Raw genomic sequence first — 21,418 nt, 5'->3', positions numbered from 1 at the left:
GTAGTAGCGCAGCCAGAAATACATTCTGGATGGGGGGGGGGGTTTTGTGGTAGCCGTCACAATTGATAATATATGTTAAAACCAAGAGCTCTAGGAGGGATTTTAACCACGAAAACCTAAAACGATTGAAATTAGATTGGGATACATGAAACTCAAAAAATTGTGGATCAAAATTACCCAAAATGGGCGTTATCCATGATGTTGCAGAAATGCAATAAAAACCTTTTAGCCAATAAGTTTGTATTTTTTGTTTCAGATTTTTAAAGTTATCTTTTCCATGGTTCAAACAGCATTTTTTACAATAATATGTCAGCAAGTGTTTTTTAAATCAGAGTTGTTGCGATGCAAAAAGGTTAAGACTCAGAACCGAGGGAAGACAACAAAACTTCCCCACTCCTCAACATCTCAAAAACGTGACTAAAATTTCATTTTTGAAACTTCAATCCGAGGCATTTCTGGACAGAGCTTTGAACTCCATGCCTTTGCTCAGGGACGGACATATAGTCTACCTGCATGGGAAAAAGTTAAAAAGTGTGTAACTTTGTCCATCCTCAACTACATTTCTGTCTAAAACTAATTTAAAGCAAATTTATAAAATTTACCTAATAAAAATTGTAGCAATTGTTAGAAACTTCTTCAATTTCAAATTATTGTTTTCTGAAAATGACGGTAGGGGGCGGTCGTCCCCACCGCCCCCTTACTAAATCCGACACTGATTAAATATGATGTTTCTCATTTCAAAACAAGCAATATGCTAAGAAAGTATCGGGTAATAAAAGATTGGGGGAGGGAGAGGGCTGAAAAGTGAAAAATTTTCCTAAATGATGTTTCTTCACAACTCAAACACATATTAAACATTTTAACAAAGAAATATTTGCATAAAGCCATAATCAAGCAGCAGACACACAGTCATGAGTTAATGAGCACTTATCACTAGATGCAGTGCTCTAGTTAGGGGGAAAATATTTGGGGAAACCCACCTTAGGTTTTAGGGGGACTCATCAAAAGAAAAGGTGGTTTGAAACCAATTCACATCAAATTTACATTACTTTTACACACACACACAAAAAGTAGATGCCCCCCCTCCCCCCCCCCCACTACAGCAACAACTATATGCATTAATAATATATGCAGTATATTCAATTAAAAGTTCCTATTAAAATCTGCACAGTGAATATTTTTGAGCAAACAACAGAATCACTTTAGGAATAATAATGTTGCTTTACTAGAGGACAAAAGGTATGGGTGACTTTTAACTAGCAAAAAGATACAAAAAATGATAAGATACAGAAGACAAAATTTTGGAAAAGAATTTGTTTTTTATCTGTTGAAATTTTCTTGTTTTATAAGCATATCTTAAATTTCCTTGATTTGTTTTCTATTTTTCCTCTAAGTTTCTGCATCTTCAATCTTTTTTTGTCCAAAAGGCCTGATTTCTTCATTTTTTAAATTATTACTTCTTTCTTTTATTTTCTTTGTTTTTCTACGTAAAATAATGCATAAAGTAAAGACAGAAGAATTGCTTATTTTTGAACAAAAGATGGTAGATAACACCTTTTCATGAAATACTGGGGACAATATTACCCTCAAATGATTATTTACTAATTGAGACACACATATTCATACAAATGTACATTACTGCCGGATTTCACAAAAACAGTAACAATTTATCAGTCACTTACCCCAGTCAAGGCAGACAAAGGAGGCTTCAGGTTTGCTCTGAAGCTTTGGCAATGCACATTTACCCGGATTCACAGCAGCAGTAGTAAGGCTGTTCACTTCTGAGTACTAAAATAAAAAAAAAATAATGCAAAATAACTGCTATAAAGTGGAACTTTTTTCAAGCTAAGCACTGATGCATTCCATAATCTATGAGCATGCATTATCTCATTCAAAAGTATGCATTGTAGTGTAACAAAAAGTATGAGACACTACACTGCAACAAATATTTAGCACATTTTAAAATGAGTGTTTTTGATTCTGAAGTTAAAAATGTCAATTACCAGATTTAAATTATTAAAGTTTCCATAGAACATTTAAAGTAACTCATGATTCTGAATGTTAATTAAATTGAGCACATAGTTGTTCATATAATTCTTAACAATAATCATCTGTGTATGATGTAATTTCAATTTAAAAATTGGACTAACATAAGACTCTTACAAGACAAGTCTCAAAATATCTTCAAAATACACTCAGAAATATTTCGCTCTCACCCTTGCACTTGATATCTGGCTGCAGTTCTCTAAAATCTCCAAACGAAAAAGAACAAATTTAAAAAAAAAGAAACCAGAAAGAAAAATAAATGATCATGAACTCTAATGTCCTTTTAAATTACATGTGAAAGGACTCTGATTCGATTGAGGCTGAATCATTGAGTCATACATATGAGATGTTGGGGAATGGGTTAAAAAGATGATTTCCAATTCTTTCTTTCTTTTCGAGATAGCAATTTTTAACTGAATTTTTGATATTTTTAATAAAACCAACTGTTAATGTAGAGGGAAAAAAATAAATATCTAAATCTTTCATATTTTGAGAGATAAAATAGCTACAGAAAGGTGCAAAGTAATATGTAGCAAGCACATATTTAACTATTATAAAGTAAAACTGATTTGGAATACAATCAATTTATTCAAAATTTATCAATTAGTAACATAACAACAATAAGACCTTAGTAATCAATCATGCTAAATAAGAACACAACACTGAATATTTCACAACATGCTACGAACATGTAGAAGTAGAAAGATAACTACTGTCAACCCAACAACAAATCAAACAGGATTTTTGAAACTTAGCAGTAGTTTAGAGTTAATTAATTAAATTAACATCTGAAAAAAGTAACTCAACATAAGAAAATTTATTTTCAAAACTTGCAACTTTAATAGCTTTGAATTGTTAAGAGAACTACAACTAAAAAATCTTGGGGAAAAAATTGCTTACATATTGCATCTATCATAAAAAGAATGGTACATGAAATAACAGTAAACATTGGTGATTTGAAACAATTCAAATGTACTAAAACTTACAGGACTATGTCCAGCAGAACTGATGCAAGCTACTCTGACTTTATATGTGGTACCAGGAAGAAGGTTTTCAAGGAAGTATTCAGTATCAGGACCAGTATATACTGCTTCAAATCCTAGTGTATTTTTAAAAATTAGTTTGATTCATTATAACAGCAAAATTACTTTCTTGGTAATCTATATTTTAAAAAGCTTACCAAAACCACGATCCACTTCCAAAATATATTTAGTGATGCTAGTCTGTTTGTAGTCTTTTGGGGTTTCTGTAATGGAATAAATAAGATTATTATTTTTTTTTTTTTAATTTTGTAATCAAATGCAAGTTCTCGCTAACATTGTTTCTTCTTTTTTATAACAAATATTTAATTAATAATAACAAATAACAAATAATTAATATAAAAATAAACAAAAAATTACCGCCAGCTTTACTAATGAAATATCACTTTTTATATTAGTGTAGTCCTATCACTTATTTACAATAAATAGTTTTTCCAAACAAAGTTTAGTCGTATTGAAAACAGAGGATGAAATTCAAGTTTTTTGCAAAAAGATTAAGTCACAAGTAAATTTTTTGTTAAAAGGGGAGAAGTCAATTTTAACCAAACATAGCTTTCTTTGAGATCATGTGGTTTGTATCAAGAAGAAACCCCAGAAAAAATTCTCCAATTAAAACCTAAAAGCAATATGAAACAAGCAATATATATATATATATATATAATTTTGGAAATAACTAGAAGTTTTAGGAACGAACACAAAACACAAGTTAAATGATAGGAAGGAAGGAATGAATTTTGTGAACAAAGAATTGTGGCAACTAAATACCTTCAAAAATTACGTTTCTAAGATGCTTCAGAAAATATATTTACACAAAAAAATACTTGAATTACTTTTAAATGGTGGTAAGTAAGTCATTGCATTTAATTATTTGTTTGTGCCAAAAGGATACAAGCCATACAGTTTTGTTCCAAAAAGGTTTAAGTCATTTTTCTTAAATTTTCCTAAATAACTACTTTGTAAGGATTTGATTAACCACAAAATTTAGTGTTATTGTCATCCATAGATTATTGAGGAACATTATCTTTTCCTTAAGTTCAAAAACAAATCTTACATTTAAAAAAAATTGTGTTTTTCCCCAAGAATGCAAAGTATTGATTTAATACAAATACAAATACAAAATACAAAAGTGACGACCAGCAACAGGCTCTGGGCCCAGCTAGACTGGTCCTAGTCAATTTACAATCCCCAGTGAAGATCAATGGCCCTCTTAAAATTGTCTACTCCTTTGCTCATTACCACCTCTTCTGGTAAGCTGTTCCAAAATTCCACTACCCTGCTATAATAATAATTTTTCCTAATATTCATGTTAGCCTGAGATTTAAATAGCTTAAAACAATGACCCCTTGTCCAGTTTTCAGTGCTAAACTTTAGCCCCGTAACATCTTTCGTTTTAATAAATTTAAACAGCTGAATCATGTCCCCTCGGTCTCTTCTTTGCTCAAGACTGTACATTTTTAGTCTTCTAAGCCTGGAATCATAATCTAAGTGGGAAAGACCACTTATTAGCCTTGTAGCCCGCCTTTGAACCCTTTCCAACACATTAATGTCTTTCTTCAGATAAAAAGACCAAAACTGAACAGCATACTCCAAATGGGGTCTTACCAAACTTCTATATAAGGGCAGAAGAACTTCTTTAGATTTGTTTGAAATAGATCTATTGATAAACCCAAGCATCTTATTGGCTTTGTTGCTAGCAATGCTGCACTGTTGGCTAAACTTTAAATCCTGACTTATTAAGACCCTCAGATCAGTAACTTTGTCTGCCTGACTAATGACTGAACCTTGCAAATAATAATTTGTATATTTATTTCCATGCCCTAAATGTAGCACTTGACACTTCCCAATGTTAACAGCCATACCCCATTTATCAGCCCACTCCGTAATATGACCTAGATCCTCTTGCAGCTGATTTGCTTGTTCTTCATTTTCTACAGTCCACATAACTTTGACATCATCAGCAAAACAATTCATGTTCCCAGAAATATTTTTGTGAATATCGTTCATAAAGACAATGAACAAAACAGGCCCTAACACTGATCCTTGAGGAACCCCGCTTAAGACCTCACTCCAATTAGAATAATTTCCACTTACAACTACTCTTTGTTTCCTTCCGGTCAGTCAGTTTTTTACCCAAATGAAAGTTTTCCCTCCTATTCCTATATCAGCTAATTTGCTAAGTAGAGCAACATGCGGTACCATATCGAAAGCTTTTTGAAAATCAATGTAAACAACATCTACAGGCTTCTTATAGTCCAAAGCCATGGTAACTTTGTCATAGAAATGTAGTAAATTAGTTGCACAAGATTTACCTTTCCTGAAACCGTACTGAAAACTAGTCAATAGATTATTAGTCTCTAGAAAATTTACTATCTTAATTTTCATCAAAGTTTCAAAAATTTTGCAAACCACCGAAGTTAGACTCACAGGTCTATAATTTCCCGCACTCCCTTTAGACCCTTTCTTGAAGAGCGGTATAATGTAAGCCAGCTTCCAGTCCTCTGGCACTTTCCCCGAATTATAACAAGCACTGAAAATGTTTGCGATTACATCTGCTAATTCCTCTGCACATTCAACTAAAATTTTCGGATAAATATTATCTGGCCCCGGAGCCTTAGTCTCTTTAATTTTTTTCAAATGAAGTAAAACATCATCCCTGGAAAATACAAAGTCCTCAAGCTGTACTATAGCTTGTGTCTTGTTGGTGTCAACTGTTGAGATACAGTTATCGTTAAAAACACTCGAAAAAAAGTTATTAAGAACATTAGCAATATCACTATCATCCTGAATTAAAATTCCGTACTCATCAACCAGTGGCCCAATATGACTATTTCGAACTTTCCCCGAATTAGCATATGCAAAAAACCTCTTGGGATTCCTGTTTATGTTACCTGCCAGTCTTTGCTCCAACTCTCTTTTCTGAATCCTTACCAAATACTTAAATTTACGCCTTGCCTTACAATATTGGAGCCTATCTGCACTGTGACCTGTTTCTCTAAACCTATGAAAAGCAGCTTGCTTGTAATTTAGAGCATCTTTAGTTTCCCTGGAGAACCACATTGGCCAAATTTTAGTGTTGACACCCTTTCTCCTAAAAGGAACATGATCCCTAACCGTATTCGCTAGATTTTCCTTAAACTCTGCCCACTGAAGATTCACATCGCTATTGTGCAATCCAGAAGAAAAAACTGCTTTCAAACTCTACCGAAGTGCCACAAAGTCAGTATTTATGAAATTGGGCACAAACCTATAATTCTCTACTTTGTGCATATCAAATTTAATCCCAAACCTAATACTGTTGTGGTCACTATCTCCAATGTGTTCCCCTACACATAACCCCTGAACAGAGCCTTCCATGTCGCAGAAAACTAGATCCAAAATCGCGTCCTGTCGAGTACCCTGAGTTACAATTTGATCTAAGAAACAGTCACCAATTACTTTCAAAAATTCCTCTTCTCTGCTATTACTATGGTAAAAATTATTCCAATCAATTCCTGGAAAATTAAAATCTCCCATTATGATGACTGACCCCTTGCTAGAAATGTCACTAATAATACTAAACATCTGTTCGTCTTGATCCTGGCTTAAGTTGGGTGGCCTATAAATGTTCCCTAAACGTAGTTTTTTGCCCTTATTACTAATCAACTCCAGCCAAATCATATCAATCTCATTAGGTTTATCATTAATTACCAATTCATTGCAAATTAAAGTGTCTCTGACATAAAATAAAACCCCACCACCTCTTTTACCTACTCTACCTTGTCTAAACAAATCATACCCAGCAATAGATTATAAATCATCATCACTTTCGGTAGCCCATGTCTCGGTAACTCCAATAATATCCAACCTCTTGTCTATAATTATGCTTTTCAATTCTTCCATCTTGTTTCTAATACTACGAGCATTTGTATAAAAAACCTTAAGTAAGCCCATCTTACTTTTATTTGATGCTGCACGATTATTTGAATCTCAACTGCTAAAATCGTTTCTCTTATTAGCCATCCTATTTCCGTTTCTACTAAAATCCCAATAGTTAGTACCCTTTCGAATTCTGCTTCTTAAACCATGCTCCCATTCCAACTTAGTTTTTTGATTCTGAAGTCTTTAAAACCAAACCACTAACCATTTTGACCCCTGTAGAGCTCAGATGCAGGCCATCCCTAGCAATCCAATCTCGTTTACATTTACTCCACACATCAATAAACCTGATACTACGCTTAACGCAAATTTCCTTGAGTACCAGGTTCATACACCTAGCCTGTTGGTATTTAATGCCAGTTGGAAACAAGCTCTTCAATTCTTCTTGATCACAAAAAGAAATCCCTTATGTTACTTCTATTTTTTGCAAAAATCTTTTTTCGGATTAAGGAATTGCCAAGAAATTGAACTTAATATTTTCACATTGTGTAAGGGAGGAACATTTACATTCAAGAAACTATGCATTAGCTGGCAACAATAATTCGTCCATAAGGGAATGGGGTGGGATACAATATTTCTTAGGTGACACAATGTTAATGTTTAAATCATGCCCACTTTCAGTCCTTTCCCCATGAGATGCAGCACTAATCCTTTGTAAACATGAAAATAAAATTTAACTAAATCACAAAAAATAACAGTGCGAACAAAGTGAAATTATATCAGCAGCAGAAAATGAACTCACCCCAAGTGACTCGAAAACAGGAAGCATGAATTCGACCTTTGGAAATAGGTTTACCGGGACAGCTTAGTTTATCAGGTAGGGTACAATATATTACAACTTTGCTCCAAGGACTAGTGCCTTCTTCATTACTGGCACACAACTGTAAAGAAAAAAAATGCTGTAAATTGAAACACTTTTTAAACATTACAATTTTCCTACTATACACAACTTTGATAGTTGAAAATAATCAAACAATATGAAATCCAGCAATTTGAGAGATTTAATTTGATATTGTTTTCACTGCATTAAGTTTTCTATATGTGTAAAAGAGACATGTAACTTTTTTAATCAAATGGTGAAACTGATGAAAGAGTTCCTTTAAAAAAGTTTGGAACATAAATCTAATCATAACCTATGTTACAAATTATATGTTGGGATGTAACAGAAAGGTGGATCTGTTTACTTCTGGCTAAACTTGTTATTTTGCAACAATTACCATGGATTCTCAAAACTGAAAAAACCTATAATTTCATTAAAGAAAACATGCTACAAATTTACTGAAAAAAACTATTTACATAAAAAATCATACAGAGCTAAGTTTATTGATAACAAAACCTGAATAATTAATATTTCAGTTGGTAACAAACGCAAATAATCAGGGAATAACAGGTATAAACAAGCAAGAAATCATATATTGAACTTCTTTTAAGAATTAAAGCAGTTCAAGTATTTTATAATATTTGAATAAGGAGAAGTTCGGTAAAAATAAATGATTATACTTTAACAGTTTGATTTGTATGAGAATGCAATATTTTTCTGAGAATTCTATTGGGTGAGCGAAAAATGTTCACCCTACAATTGAGTAGATCTAAAATTGATTAATTACCCTAAACTTGTATTCTGTATTTCCTCTAAGGCCACAACAAATAAAATTTGCTTCTCTTCCATTATAGGCAGTGAAAAATCCATGCCTCTGAAAAACAGAAGAAAAAAAATATTAAGAATGCATAAAATGTATTGAAATGAAAAAAAAAAAGAAAAGAAAGAAATTATGTTATTTTTGTTATTCTGCCACTAAGAAAACATTTATAAAGTGAAGAGCAAAAATAAAACACAAAACTCTAAAATCAGGACGAATAACAGACAATTTGTTAATGCAGTAACATCAGTTTTGAGAGTCATCTCTATTTAAGGGACGTTTTTTCTGTTCCCAGTCGCTTTTAATAGAGCTCTAAATGTATTTGCCTCTAATTAAGGGACAGTCACAGAGGAAATAGCAAAAGTAATGCATAAAAACCAATAAGAAATATGGAGTTTGCTGGAATTCAAGGCTCATTTTTGCCTAAAAATTTACTCGTGAAATTCTGACATTAACAAGTACAAAAAAGCAGCTATTCTATAATTGTTGCTGAAACCTATATGCATCTATCTCCCTCTCATCAACTTATTTATGAGGGCTCAGCACCCACTGATATACATAACACATAGCAAGCTTTGTATAGAAATCTTAAAATATAGTTGTAATTTACACTGTTGTAATTTACACTAGTTGTAATTTACACTAGTTGTAATTTACATTGTATTTCATTACATTGTAAAGTTCATGACATTAAACAAATCTACGTATCGAATTACTTTAAAACAATTTACACAAGTTATAAAAGTTTTGCAATAACAACATTTTTGAGTAAATTTTAATTTTTAAAAGAATGATTTTTTAAAAAAGAATACCCCAAATTTTTTTTAGTACTATCTATGAAACATTTTCAGTATTAAATCTAAAATGTTAATAGCTTACGTTTATTATTGAAAATTATATTGAGTTAATACATTTCATGGATATACTCATATACCTCCAAAGAAGGAACACATGTACTTAAGGGGTAAAATGCCCAGTTCCGTAAGTGTTTCGTATTGAGAGGGTCCTGTTGTATTACAATTAAATACTACCAAGTTAAAAAATAACATCACACAAACGTGCCAACTAAAACATTGAGTTATTTCCACCACAATATTCAGATTATCAAGCATCAAACGGATGTAAACGGTATGAAGTTTTCAAATAATATTCCACTTAAAAATAAAATGATTAGATTTTCATGTGAGAAAGAGCTTTTAACCTGGTTCCGAAAGTGCAACATATAACTTACATTATTTTCATCTTCAATTTCTAAACTAAAGTCATCATCAAAAGGTCTTTTTTCCCATTCCAGATGGAGCCTGTTGATGAAAGCCTGTTTCAGTACAGGAGGAGAAGGTTGACTAGGAGCATTGCCACTTGTAAAATAACAGCAAGTTTCACTGTACGAACTAAAGGAAAAGAAATCGTTCAATCAAAAACTTAGAAACAAATTTAATTGTATTTCTAATAATAACATTGTTTTTGAAAAATGTAACATTTCATGATGTTACTTAATTTGCTCAATTTTTCAAATACAAAATATGATACAGAAATTTAATTCAAAAAAATAATGTTTCTTTCTCATTATTCTGGAGCTTAAAATCTTTTTATAAACTGAGAAATACAAGAATGTAAGCATAAAATATGATACTGAAATTAAATATTTAAAAAAAAAATCCAATCATTCAAAAGGTAAGAAAATTTTCAAGTAAGAAAATCAAGTTAGGAACACTAGATGGGAAATCTAAATATCTGTACTTCATAACCAAACTAACCTTAAGCCCAAAAAGTGGTAATTTTCAGGTTATTACTGCATAGTGTGCAGAATCCTACCCCACACTGAACCATAACAACGTTATTCTATTTTGAAAAAATGGGCCCAACCTTTGTGTGCACAAGACAAACGTTTTTATGCTCTCCTGAAAAGTAAGGATAGTGTGACTTACATTAGGCTGGCTTTGAGGTACAGATATTATTATGAATAACAGATGGTTTGATACTGTTACAATTAAATAACCTCAGATTCAGAAATAATATCATTCAAAAAAAAAAAAAAACAGATAATGAGTTAATTGTTATTCAAACACAGTATTCAGATTATACGGCATTTCTGTTTTCAAACAGTAAAAAAAGGTGTTATTACTATTTAGAAGTAAATGCAGCAGAAAGCCTACAAACCTTTTGCCTTTGTCACTGACAGCAGCCAAACGAAATTTATACCCTGTTGCAGGAGATAGCTTTGTAACCTTATACTGTTTCAATGGACCAGAATAGATGAGGACAAAACTATTATTACTATAACCCTGTAAGTAGGAAAATATGTATATAGATAATGTATGCAGTACAAAAGGATTATTCATATTGACATTTGGTTCAAACAAAAATAGGAAAGAAATCATTTTAATGAAGTAGTTTGCAACAAAAAATGCTACAACAAAAAAATATATATATAATCTTCAAAATTACATTTTTTAGCAAGCCAAAAATGTTCATTAATTGCCATTAATGAAGTTTTGAACCACTGTTTCAAAACTGCTTGAATGACATTTGATGAAAAACCGTGAACACAATTTTCTTTAGAATTAAAAACTAAGTCAACCGAATATTTCCTCTTTTAATTCACGGAAACAGATTGATTAGTATTCTTCAATATAGGCAGAAAGAATTAAATGTAAAACTTGAACTGCATAGTTCAAACAATTGACATTTAAAACACAACTGATAGTTAAAATTCGATATCATGTTTGCAAATACTTTAGATTTTGATAAATTTTCAACACTTCATTCACTTGCAAGCAAATGTTCAAGAAAGTTTTGAAAATTCCTTTTTAGCACTTTTAACAAAGTTATTATCCACTAATTATTCCTAGAAAATTTTTTTGAGTTATTTTTAAAATGCTTTTGTAACAAAATTTAATTAGGAAGGGAGGTTTGATATGCTACCTTATTTTTGTAATAAAACAAGTGTCAGACATTGCCCTAGACAAATTTGGATGCACATTGTTCTTTATTGCCATTAAAGGTCAAGGAATTTAGCATCAAACTCAGAGAAGTCAATCCCAAATATTTTTGAAAAGTTATTTTACAGAAAGAAGAAAAAGATAAGCTCTGAATATATAATTACTTAAAAAATTTTCAAAGTTGAATCCCTAAGGATAAATTGCTGTAAAAGATGTTGAAAGTAACAAGAAAAACTACAGGGTGCGGTAAAAAATGGCAACCTTTTTGTATGAGTTTTTACACGAGCATGTTTAAGTGCAGCCACACATGATTCTTTTACTAATAAATTCTCTGTATTTTTCTCTTCCAGTCATTTGTCAAGTTTCTATTGATTAATTGACATGCTTTTCTTTGTTGAACGTTAAACAAACTTGTTGTAATTATGGAACTGTTTCGGCAAGGAAAACTTCAATTATAGATTTTTCGTTTGCTAGATGTTGGAAAGGGCATCGTGTCTGAAGCAATTAAACTATATAAAGAGCTTGGCCACGATGGCTGCCATCCAGGAAATCACAGAAAGCAGACTTTCAACATGTCCGCCAACCGCAAGCTCATCAAGAAGCGAGTGCAGTGAAATCCAAGGCTCTCCATGAGAAAAATCGCTCGTGAGACCAACATGAGTGATTGAATTGTCCGCCGAATGACGAAAAAGGAGCTCAATCTCAAGGCATACAAGCTCCAGAAAGTTCAGTGCCTCACAGACGACAACAAACACGTACGGCTGCAAAGATGCCGCCAACTCAGGCGTTGGAACGCACTCAACAATGGGAGCGTATTCTCTTCACAGACAAGAAGTTGTTCATCGTCGAGCAAGCGCACCACAAAAAAAATGACCTCTGGTCCTCAGAGGCTCCAGGCACCTCAGTCGTCATCGGACACTGTCAAAAACTCTCTTTGGTGATGGGTTGGAGGCAGAATCTGCGCCAGCGATAAGATCTCACTTGTTTCCGTGGATTAAAGGGTGAAATCAACCAAGAAGTCTACCGCCGGGGCATTCTCAAGGCTGTTGTGCTTCTCTGGACTCAACAGCACTATGTCGATGCAAATTGGACATTTCAAAAGGACTCAACGCCGGCTCACAAGGCAAAATGACTCAAGATTGGTGCAAGACCCATTTTCCAGATTTCATCTTGTCAGAGGAATGCCCCCTCTACTCGCCCGACCTCAATCCAATGACTAAAGCGTGTGGTCCATTTTAGAGGTTAGGGTCTGTGTTAAGCCCCACAAAAGTTTGGTGATGCTAAAGCAATCACTGCATCGGGAATGGGTTCGATTGTCACCGGAGAACCTGCGGCCCATCCCTGAAAATTTCAAGTCACCTCTGGACTTGTGTATCGCCGCCGAAGGAGGCCATTTTGAAACAGGCTGAATATATTATTGCCAAAAGTCCATGTTATTGTTATTAACTGTTCAATTTGTTAAAATTTCTTTGTTTGATAAAATTATACTATTAAAAAAAAGTTGCCATTTTTTGTCGCACCTTGTAATAGATTTTAATGAAGTGCTCATATTAAATTCAATGAAAAAGTATTATGCCCTTTAACTTACCTCGTCATATTCTAACAAATAATTCTTTACTTTGGAGCTTGCAATTTCATTGGCAGCCTAGAGACAAAAAATAAATTCAAATTCTATCACACAAAACATTTCTAACAAATGGAATAAGGAAAGTTTTTTTGAGTAAAAGCATTTTCACTAGAATAAAAAGTTATAAAACTGTTGTAAAGAATAAATAAAATCAGAAATGTTTCGGGGGAAGTTGTTGCAAAATTGTGCAAAATGTAAAAATATTTTTAAAAAAATTTGTTTTGGATGATTAACTTTAAAAAAAAAGCTATTATACTTGTAGATGAGATTATCAATAGGAACATTCAAAAACTAAAGGAGCAAGTCCATCATTTTCAAGTTTTCTGGCAGCGGGTGGGGGGGGGGACAGTAAGTATTCAATACATTTTGTGTGAAAGAAAACGACAAAATACATATATTCACACATAAATATTTTGGTGTCTTAGAGACAGGAAAAATTATACAGTGACCTCTCACTTATACGCGACCAAAGGGGACAACGAAATTTTCGCGCATAAGTGAAAAAACCCAAAAAAATAAACTTAAAAACAATAAGTTATCAACAGTTATAGTTATACTAATAGTACACTACTGATACTAATGAATAAATACGCACATAATTTCCATTTATGCATTGTAATTTAACAAAAATTTGAAGTTGCACGTTTTGTCATCTTGTTCGGAATGCCGGACACATGTAAGCGTCCAGTATGTAAGGGAATTCCACAAAACCTAAAAACTGTCACGTGATCAGTGTCATAGTCTGTGAAGATACAAAAGATCATCGATAGATAGGCTGTGTCAATGCTTTCCGCTTCACCACAACTTTTAGGAAGGTCAACCTTTTCACATGTAACCCGTTCTCCCCTCTCGATGTCAATCGCAAGACTAACTGCACCCCCAATCGCACACTTGCGCGAAAAAAATGCGTTCTTGGAAACATTTTGAACATTGGAATAAAGATGTGTGAAAGCATTCGAAGAGACATCAAGAAGGATACAAATCTTCCGATAAGGAAAGCGTGAATAGGCGATTTGACTAAAACTTGAAAAATTTTTATCGCGCATAAGTGAAAGGTGCATTTTAAGTTCCGTGTATAAATGAACAAGAGTTAACATTGTTTTCCTATATCGCTGGCCGGCCTGTGAGAAAAACGCGCATAAGTAAAAAACGCGTATAACAGAGGTCGCATATAAGCGAGAGATCACTGTACTTTCCTAATCGCTCATATGATAGCCTGATATGATGCAATACAAATGAACAGATGTGATGACCAGTAATAAGTTCTGGGCCCAGCCAGAGACGTAACTAGAGGGGGGCAGACGGGGCTCGTGCCCCGGGCGTCAGATTTAGGGGGCGCTAAACTGACTAAATAAATGCTTAAATTTAATTTTTAAAAAAAGGAGAAGTTATTGGAAGCCACCAGGGGCACTGGCAGAAAATTTGCATGGTTTATTGTGGAAAGATAGACAGAGAGTAGGAGGGCCCAGTAAATAGCATGAATGTTTTTTTTTTTTAGAGTGATCAGTACTTGTTATATATTATCTAAGAATCTCCCTCTCAGAGGAGGAATATAGGAGCAAAGCTGAGGAAAGGAAACACCAATACAAAACAGCGGAAATGCTCAAATGTCCTTCTTCTACAATTAAATATAAAGTTGTCAACATGATGTCTTCCTCTCAGCTTTTACAATGACGAGAACTTTACTACCCCACCCCACTAGCCTAAGGGAAAATCGTTACACTGTTCCCTTGGCCGTAGCCCATGGCTTAGGAATTGGAGCCACTATCTTTATCCAAAAGAATCATTCTCTAAAGATTATCTTTTCTAGTTCGTATCACTTACTTTTTTTCTGCCTTTAATTCCGTTCTCAGGATATTTTTTGCTCATCTTGTTTAGTTTTAAATCAATTTTAAGAAGAAACTATCTGAAGCTGAATTTAGAAAAAGAGCGAAAGACCGCAAAAAAGAGCCCTATCAACAATCTTCATCTTTTTTTTTTTTTTTTTTTTTATCATCGTGGTTAAATGCTAAAGACGTTAGGAGAGTAGGTAAGGCATTACTCAGATAGTTTGAATGATGTAGTACAAATTTGTTGAATTTTACAATTTGTCTCATTCTTGGAAAAAAAATCTGGCACTATAATGATGGGGACTCAATTTAAAGTTCGGGAGGCTGCCAATTTTTCTTTAGAAAATACTAGGGTTTTTTTGGGGATAAATTGAGTAAAAAAAAACTTGCAGAGAATCGAGAAATTTTCGACTTAGTTTCAATATATTTTTCCACCCACACAATATTTTAAATATGCTTAAATCATCAACGTCAATCAATGTGTCATAAATCAGCTATTTTTCACGGCTCTAAATTTGAATTTTTCTTTGGTACTTTGATGCATATTTATAATTACAGTAGAACCTCGTTTATTTAGACTCCGTTTATCCGGCTTATCCAGACCAAATTTGTTAAGTTAAAAAACATATTCACTGAAATGATAATTCTAAATTATGATAGCCGGAACAAAACTATAAATGTAGCAAATATTTGCTTTTTATTTTGATTATATACACAACTCCTGCATAGGATGTGCAATAAATTATAGTCTTCTAATAAACAACATGGCATATTTGGAGTGTCAGTCCTACACCACAGCAGCTGAACTATATATGATAAAGTGTTTGCGAGTAACAATCCTATGTAATTTTGTTACAACCTTTTTTTTTTTTTTTTTTGCTGTTATAAAAGGTAAGTCTGCTTATTTACGAATGTGTTTTACGAATTAACCCGGATTTTCGTTATCCGGATTGCCGTTGGTTCCCGTTATTAGTTCGGATAAAAGAAGTTGTACTGTAAATGGAAATAACCTGAACGGAAGCGCACTGAAAACATATAATAGATATTTTTAAGATTTGTGTTTTTTAAAAAATGGTTAACAGAAGGGGTTTTGATCTAAAGCACATTAGGTTTTTGTTTTTCTATTAACTGTTTCTCAGATGTATACTATATGTACCAGAGTTGGAGACGTGTGTTCTTTATAAAAATTAGCTCTTGTAATAATTAATATGTAACTAATATACAGATTGCGACAATTTAAAATGTGTTGCACATAAAATTATTAAGATAGAGTTAAAATAAGATAATCTGTCCCTTCGAACTTTAGTAAGACGTTTAGATGTCAACCTAAAGTAAGGATAAGCCAAGTATAGTAATATTCAATTAATTTCAAGTATAAGAAACAAAAACAAATAACCTACTAAATTTTTTATCGGATTTAAAATTGTTTCACGCATTTTTGCGATATGTTGCTCTTTTGTAGTTGAATACTGTTATTTTTCTTGCTCATTTCTTCATAGTAGTATAATAATATACTTAAAAATAAGTGATTGAAAATATTTCTGTTTTATTGAAGTTATAATTTTAAATTGATATTTTTTCAAAGCAATAATGCAACAGGGTTTTAATTACTCTTGTGGAAATACAATTTTTTTTTTTTTGAATAACTTCGTATATAAAATAAATAAAATACTTAATGATTTTTACCCTCTATCGCTATTTTTAAAAATGCAATATACAGTGATAAAGCTACATAAAAATTTATAATTACGTAATCGTCGCCTTTATAAGACTTAAGGCAGTACAGGCAGCGGACTCCTTTATCACTGCCTAATTTAAATGTGGCTTCCAATGGTGGAAAGTTTCAAACAATATACCAAATGGAATGTTATTTATCATTTTGTTTTACTGGTTAAAGAGTACTCCCTCACGGTGTAACGAAAAGTTACATTACAAGATATGTATAAATTGCAAATGCATTTTGTGTAAAATTCGTCCTTGGCTCATATGTAACCATCCCCTTTCTTGATTGCGCTCCATTCGCGTTGAAATTTGATAGTTAGAATTAAATTTAAGATTTATTTATGATGCTAGGGGGTTCTGCCCCCTGCTCGTTAACGCTCACCAATCCCCGAAGATTACTTCACAATCTTATTTGATTCGCAAAGATTTAAATCGTCAATGAGAAAGAAACAGATTAAAAATGCATTATGAGCTCTCTTTGGATTAAAAAGTATACCACTTCCCCATGTTTCAAAATAACTTGTACCAACTTGCAGAACCGTAATAAGGGCTAAGAGGCTCCTGAGCATTGCAAAACGTACGTTTTGTACGTTTGAAAAGTCACTTTCATATTCGTGATCTCTAGTAATATATTTTGCTCTTTAGCTCGGGGCTTGAATTGAGTTCAACCTCAACCAACTCGAAACCCCTAAAGTTGGTGAATAAGAAAGAAGAAACATGCGAATCGAAAAGACGTAATTATGGCAATGCCAAATCAAATATCAATAACTTTAATGGAAATAAAATTATTCGAACTTGATTTTTAACGGCTTGTATTTTTTTTTCCTTTAGAGAAAGAAGCTAAGTTTTTCGACCATAGGTCAAGTTAGATCTGAAGTAAAAAAAGCCATTCTTTTCAGTGGTGTCAAAAAGAAAACTGTGAGACAATTCCTTCGCTTTTTACTAATAGATTTAATGAAAAAAGTAGTGCCTAAATTTTAGCTAAGCCGAAAAAAGTTCGAGCTAAAAACTGAAATAACTCCCGCCGTATTTAAGTTAGAGCATAAAAACAAATTGCGTAGATCACGGAAAATTCTACCCTTTTTAAAAATATATAATATGTGCAAGTAATTTTTCGTCCTTTTAATAGGCAATTTACGAGAAATTTGAGCTTAAAAAAATAATTACAACAAAAACTAATTCGAATTAAAAAAATAAAACCCCACATGCACACGCCCGGGGCTCAAAGTAATTTTGTACAAAATTTCAAGGCTGTAGGTGCTATGGGGCCTCCTGAACGCAAGTTCGCCCCAGACTTATCTCCAGAATTTCTTTGAAACCTTACTTTTATTAATTACTAATGGTACCCGCACGGCTTTGCCCGTAATAGAAAAATTAAAAGGTCTTTTGGTTCGCCTGTATATTTACAAATAATGTATGGTTAATTTTCTCGCCTATTGGCTTGTACCCATGTTACGGTTCCACGTTATGATAATTTCGTATCTCGCCAATTGACTTGTGCCCATGTTACGGTTCCACGTCATGATAATTTCGTAATTTACTCGTCCATCTTATGATATTTTTGTTCTTAAAATTGGAATAGAAAAAGAACCACATCGAATTTTTGAAAAATCGCCTCGAGGTGCACACTCCCATGCTACAAGCTAACTTTGTGCCAAATTTCATGAGAATCGGCCGAACGGGCTAGGCGTTATGCGCGTCACAGAGATCCAGTCATCCTCCGGACAGAGAGACTTTCAGCTTTATTATTAGTAAAGAAGATAAAGAGATTAATTTTAGGTTTAAGTTCTTGTTTATTGTTTATAGTTTAACATGTTGTGCGTTTAGCTCAATGTTATTCTGTAGTGCATACACTGGAGAGTAAACACTCTTTTTTTAATTTGTAGTTTAATATTTTGGTCTTTTGACCATATTAATTGAATCCTCCGCGGCTGATGAGCTCTGGATTCAACGTTTCAACGTTTTCTATAAATTGTTTAAAACTTGTTATTTGGCTTGTATATTTTCTTGGCTTTTTAGTTGTGCTGCGTTGCGCATCTATGGGCTTTTGGGGCTTTGTATTTTCAATATTCTTCACTTGTATTATAATTATTATTATATATATATATATAGGGAGCGTGTATTTTCTTGATTTTCTCTGTAATGTACGTTGAGGGGTCCTGGTGTTGACGTTATGAAGTTTCTCAAGGATTTTTTTTTTTTTTGTTTTGTATGGAAAGTGGTGGTGGTGGGGGGGGGGGGCGCCGAAACGAGGTCTTGCCCCTGTTCGAAAATGACCTAGTTACGTCCCTGGGCCCAGCTAGGCTGGTCCTAGTCAGTTTATTAGTCCCCCAATGCAGATCAATGACCCTCTTAAAGCTGTCCACACCCTTACACATTACAGCCTCTTCAGGTAAGCTGTTCAAAGTGTCCACAACTCTACTAAAGTAGTAATTTTCCCTAATTTCCACGTTAGTTTGAGATTTGAATAGCTTAAAACAATGACCCCTGGTCCTGCTTACCATGCAAGAATTTAACCCATTAACATTAATGACCCACAAATATATAAACCATCATTGTGTAGGAGATGGAAGAACCTATCTTTTTTCTCCATCTCGATAAATTATTGTGGTTGAAGATGAGGGGTGGGGTGGTTAATGTCATTGAAGAGAAAAAGTTAATGTCATTAGATGCAAATTTGTGAAGAAAAACAAAAACTATCTTCAGTATATGTGTAAGAATACAACTTATGGAACAACCTATTCTGCCATGCTAAGCGCAAAAGTTGTTTCTGCAGACAAGTTCAAAGTTTTCTTTTAAATATTTCCCATTGACAGATGACCATAAAACATTGTATCTCCAGGAAATATGTGACAAAGAATCAGTACTGACCATAACTCAATTTTTAAAAAAGTGCAGGTACGACTTTTGTGCTGAGCACGGCAGTACTGTTTGATCTTTATGAGCTTCAATCAAAAGCACAAAAAATATACTACTTTTATTTACTTCATTATCAATTAATTGTTTCTTGGTAACTTTTACAAGCAAAACAATAATTTAGTAATTTTAATAAACCTTCAATGTGCGTTTCTAGTTAAGTAAATTAGATAAGGTTAATTACTCCAAAGGAAATAATTTAGTCAGCAATTTATAAGAACCATTATATGCTACTTACATGCCACGTCAAAGTAAGACTATTTTTTGTTCTGGAATAGAGTCTGGGAGGTTGAGGTGTTTCAAGCTCAGCTGGTGGCGTTTTGAATTCCACAACTGTGTGTGTCAAAATATAAGTATATTAGAAACAAAATTTTTAATATATATATGTATACGAAAATGCAATGTTTAAAATAGCCGCGGAAATGCAGATTTGTTCCATAATCTCATAGAACTTTGTAAGTGCCTCACTGTTAATGTTATGTTTTTTTTTTTTTTCAATTTACTTCAATACAGAAATTTCCTAATTGGAAAGGGTTCAAAGTAGAGCTAAAAGAATTGTAAAAAAATTTCCGATTTAGATTATAATTCCAAAGTTTAAAAGCTTAATATACACCAATCCTGAATAAAGGAGAGTCAAAATCAATGTGAATTGAAAAAGAAATGATGAAGTCCTAAGATTTGCAGAGTCCCGTGGTTATTTAGGCAGGATGGAGTTCCAGAAGAGCACTTGATCATAATTAAGAATTGACAGAAACATAAAAACCATTGTTTGACAATCCCATGTGACAGTTGAAAATTTCCTTTGAGTGATGCTTTTTATCATTTGAAACTCATTCATTAAGAAACTATTAAGAAACATTCCTTTGGTACTATGTCTTCAACTACTGCTATACGAAAAGACTTGAAAACTGCAATTATCCATAAACTATTATGAATAAACAGTAAGTTCTGCAGTTAAAATATTTTATTATTCTAAAATCCAAACTAAACCCTGTGGCATGACAGCCCGGGAGGGCAAAGGTCTGCTGTGCCCAACTCAGTTTAGAGACCAGGTTTTGAGACCTCAACAGATCAGGAGCTGTGGTGCTAGGCAGGGTTCTTGCAAAACTAAAACAGCCGGTCAAGAAAGTACATGTTGCGAAACTCAGTCCCCTAAATCACAACAAAAACAAATGAAACATGTTGGAGATGAAAATCGAATTAGTAGACTTTCTTTCTTTTGGTGCTTATTGCTCGGGTTTATTTTGATGAGGACTACAATCTGAGTGTCTTGCCTCCCTTATGCATATATTTTATATTTCAGTACAAAATACATATAAACAACACATGAAAGAATTTACATCACAAAGAGGGGAAAGTACATTCGGAGCGAGGGTGGGAGTCGAACCCACCGCATCAAATGTGAGAAGCAATCGCTTAGACCACTCGGGCACTGAGGCCCCAATTAGTAGACTTAGTAAACAAAAAATTCAGGCAGCAAAAGCTACCTGCATAAGTGGCATGCTGTGTCGCATGCAGGAAGCGTGCAACACGATCCTGAACTAACGAAATAGCAACTGGTTGTTAATATGGTGAGTTTTGATTACTTTCATGTGTTTAGTGACACTCCCAAGGTTAAGACAAATGGATTGATGTAAGAATTAACCCAAAATTGGAAAAGGCGTTTAGCCCCTACAATGCCACATAGGAACAAAATATATACATAGACTTATAAACCTTTTTACCCTCCTTTGCATCTTGC

The 21,418-nt window shown here is 33.3% G+C and overlaps 1 protein-coding gene across 2 annotated transcripts in view; it reads right to left on the bottom strand.

The window, feature by feature from the left end:
- LOC129229373 (fibronectin type-III domain-containing protein 3A-like) overlaps positions 1-21,418 on the bottom strand; it is a 208,298-nt gene that overhangs the window by 17,081 nt on the left and 169,799 nt on the right. For both annotated transcript variants that reach the window (XM_054863668.1, XM_054863676.1), the window contains 9 exons: positions 19,916-20,010; positions 13,172-13,228; positions 10,802-10,926; positions 9,873-10,032; positions 8,609-8,695; positions 7,744-7,882; positions 3,227-3,292; positions 3,033-3,145; positions 1,683-1,788 (listed from right to left, as the gene is read on the bottom strand). In XM_054863668.1, the coding sequence (XP_054719643.1) occupies positions 1,683-1,788; positions 3,033-3,145; positions 3,227-3,292; positions 7,744-7,882; positions 8,609-8,695; positions 9,873-10,032; positions 10,802-10,926; positions 13,172-13,228; positions 19,916-20,010 (948 nt within the window). The remainder of the gene's footprint in view (positions 1-1,682; positions 1,789-3,032; positions 3,146-3,226; positions 3,293-7,743; positions 7,883-8,608; positions 8,696-9,872; positions 10,033-10,801; positions 10,927-13,171; positions 13,229-19,915; positions 20,011-21,418) is intronic.

The sequence above is a fragment of the Uloborus diversus genome, chromosome 1 (genome assembly GCF_026930045.1).
Source record: "Uloborus diversus isolate 005 chromosome 1, Udiv.v.3.1, whole genome shotgun sequence".
Taxonomy (NCBI): domain Eukaryota; kingdom Metazoa; phylum Arthropoda; class Arachnida; order Araneae; family Uloboridae; genus Uloborus; species Uloborus diversus.
This window is presented reverse-complemented; position numbering and strand designations above follow the sequence as displayed.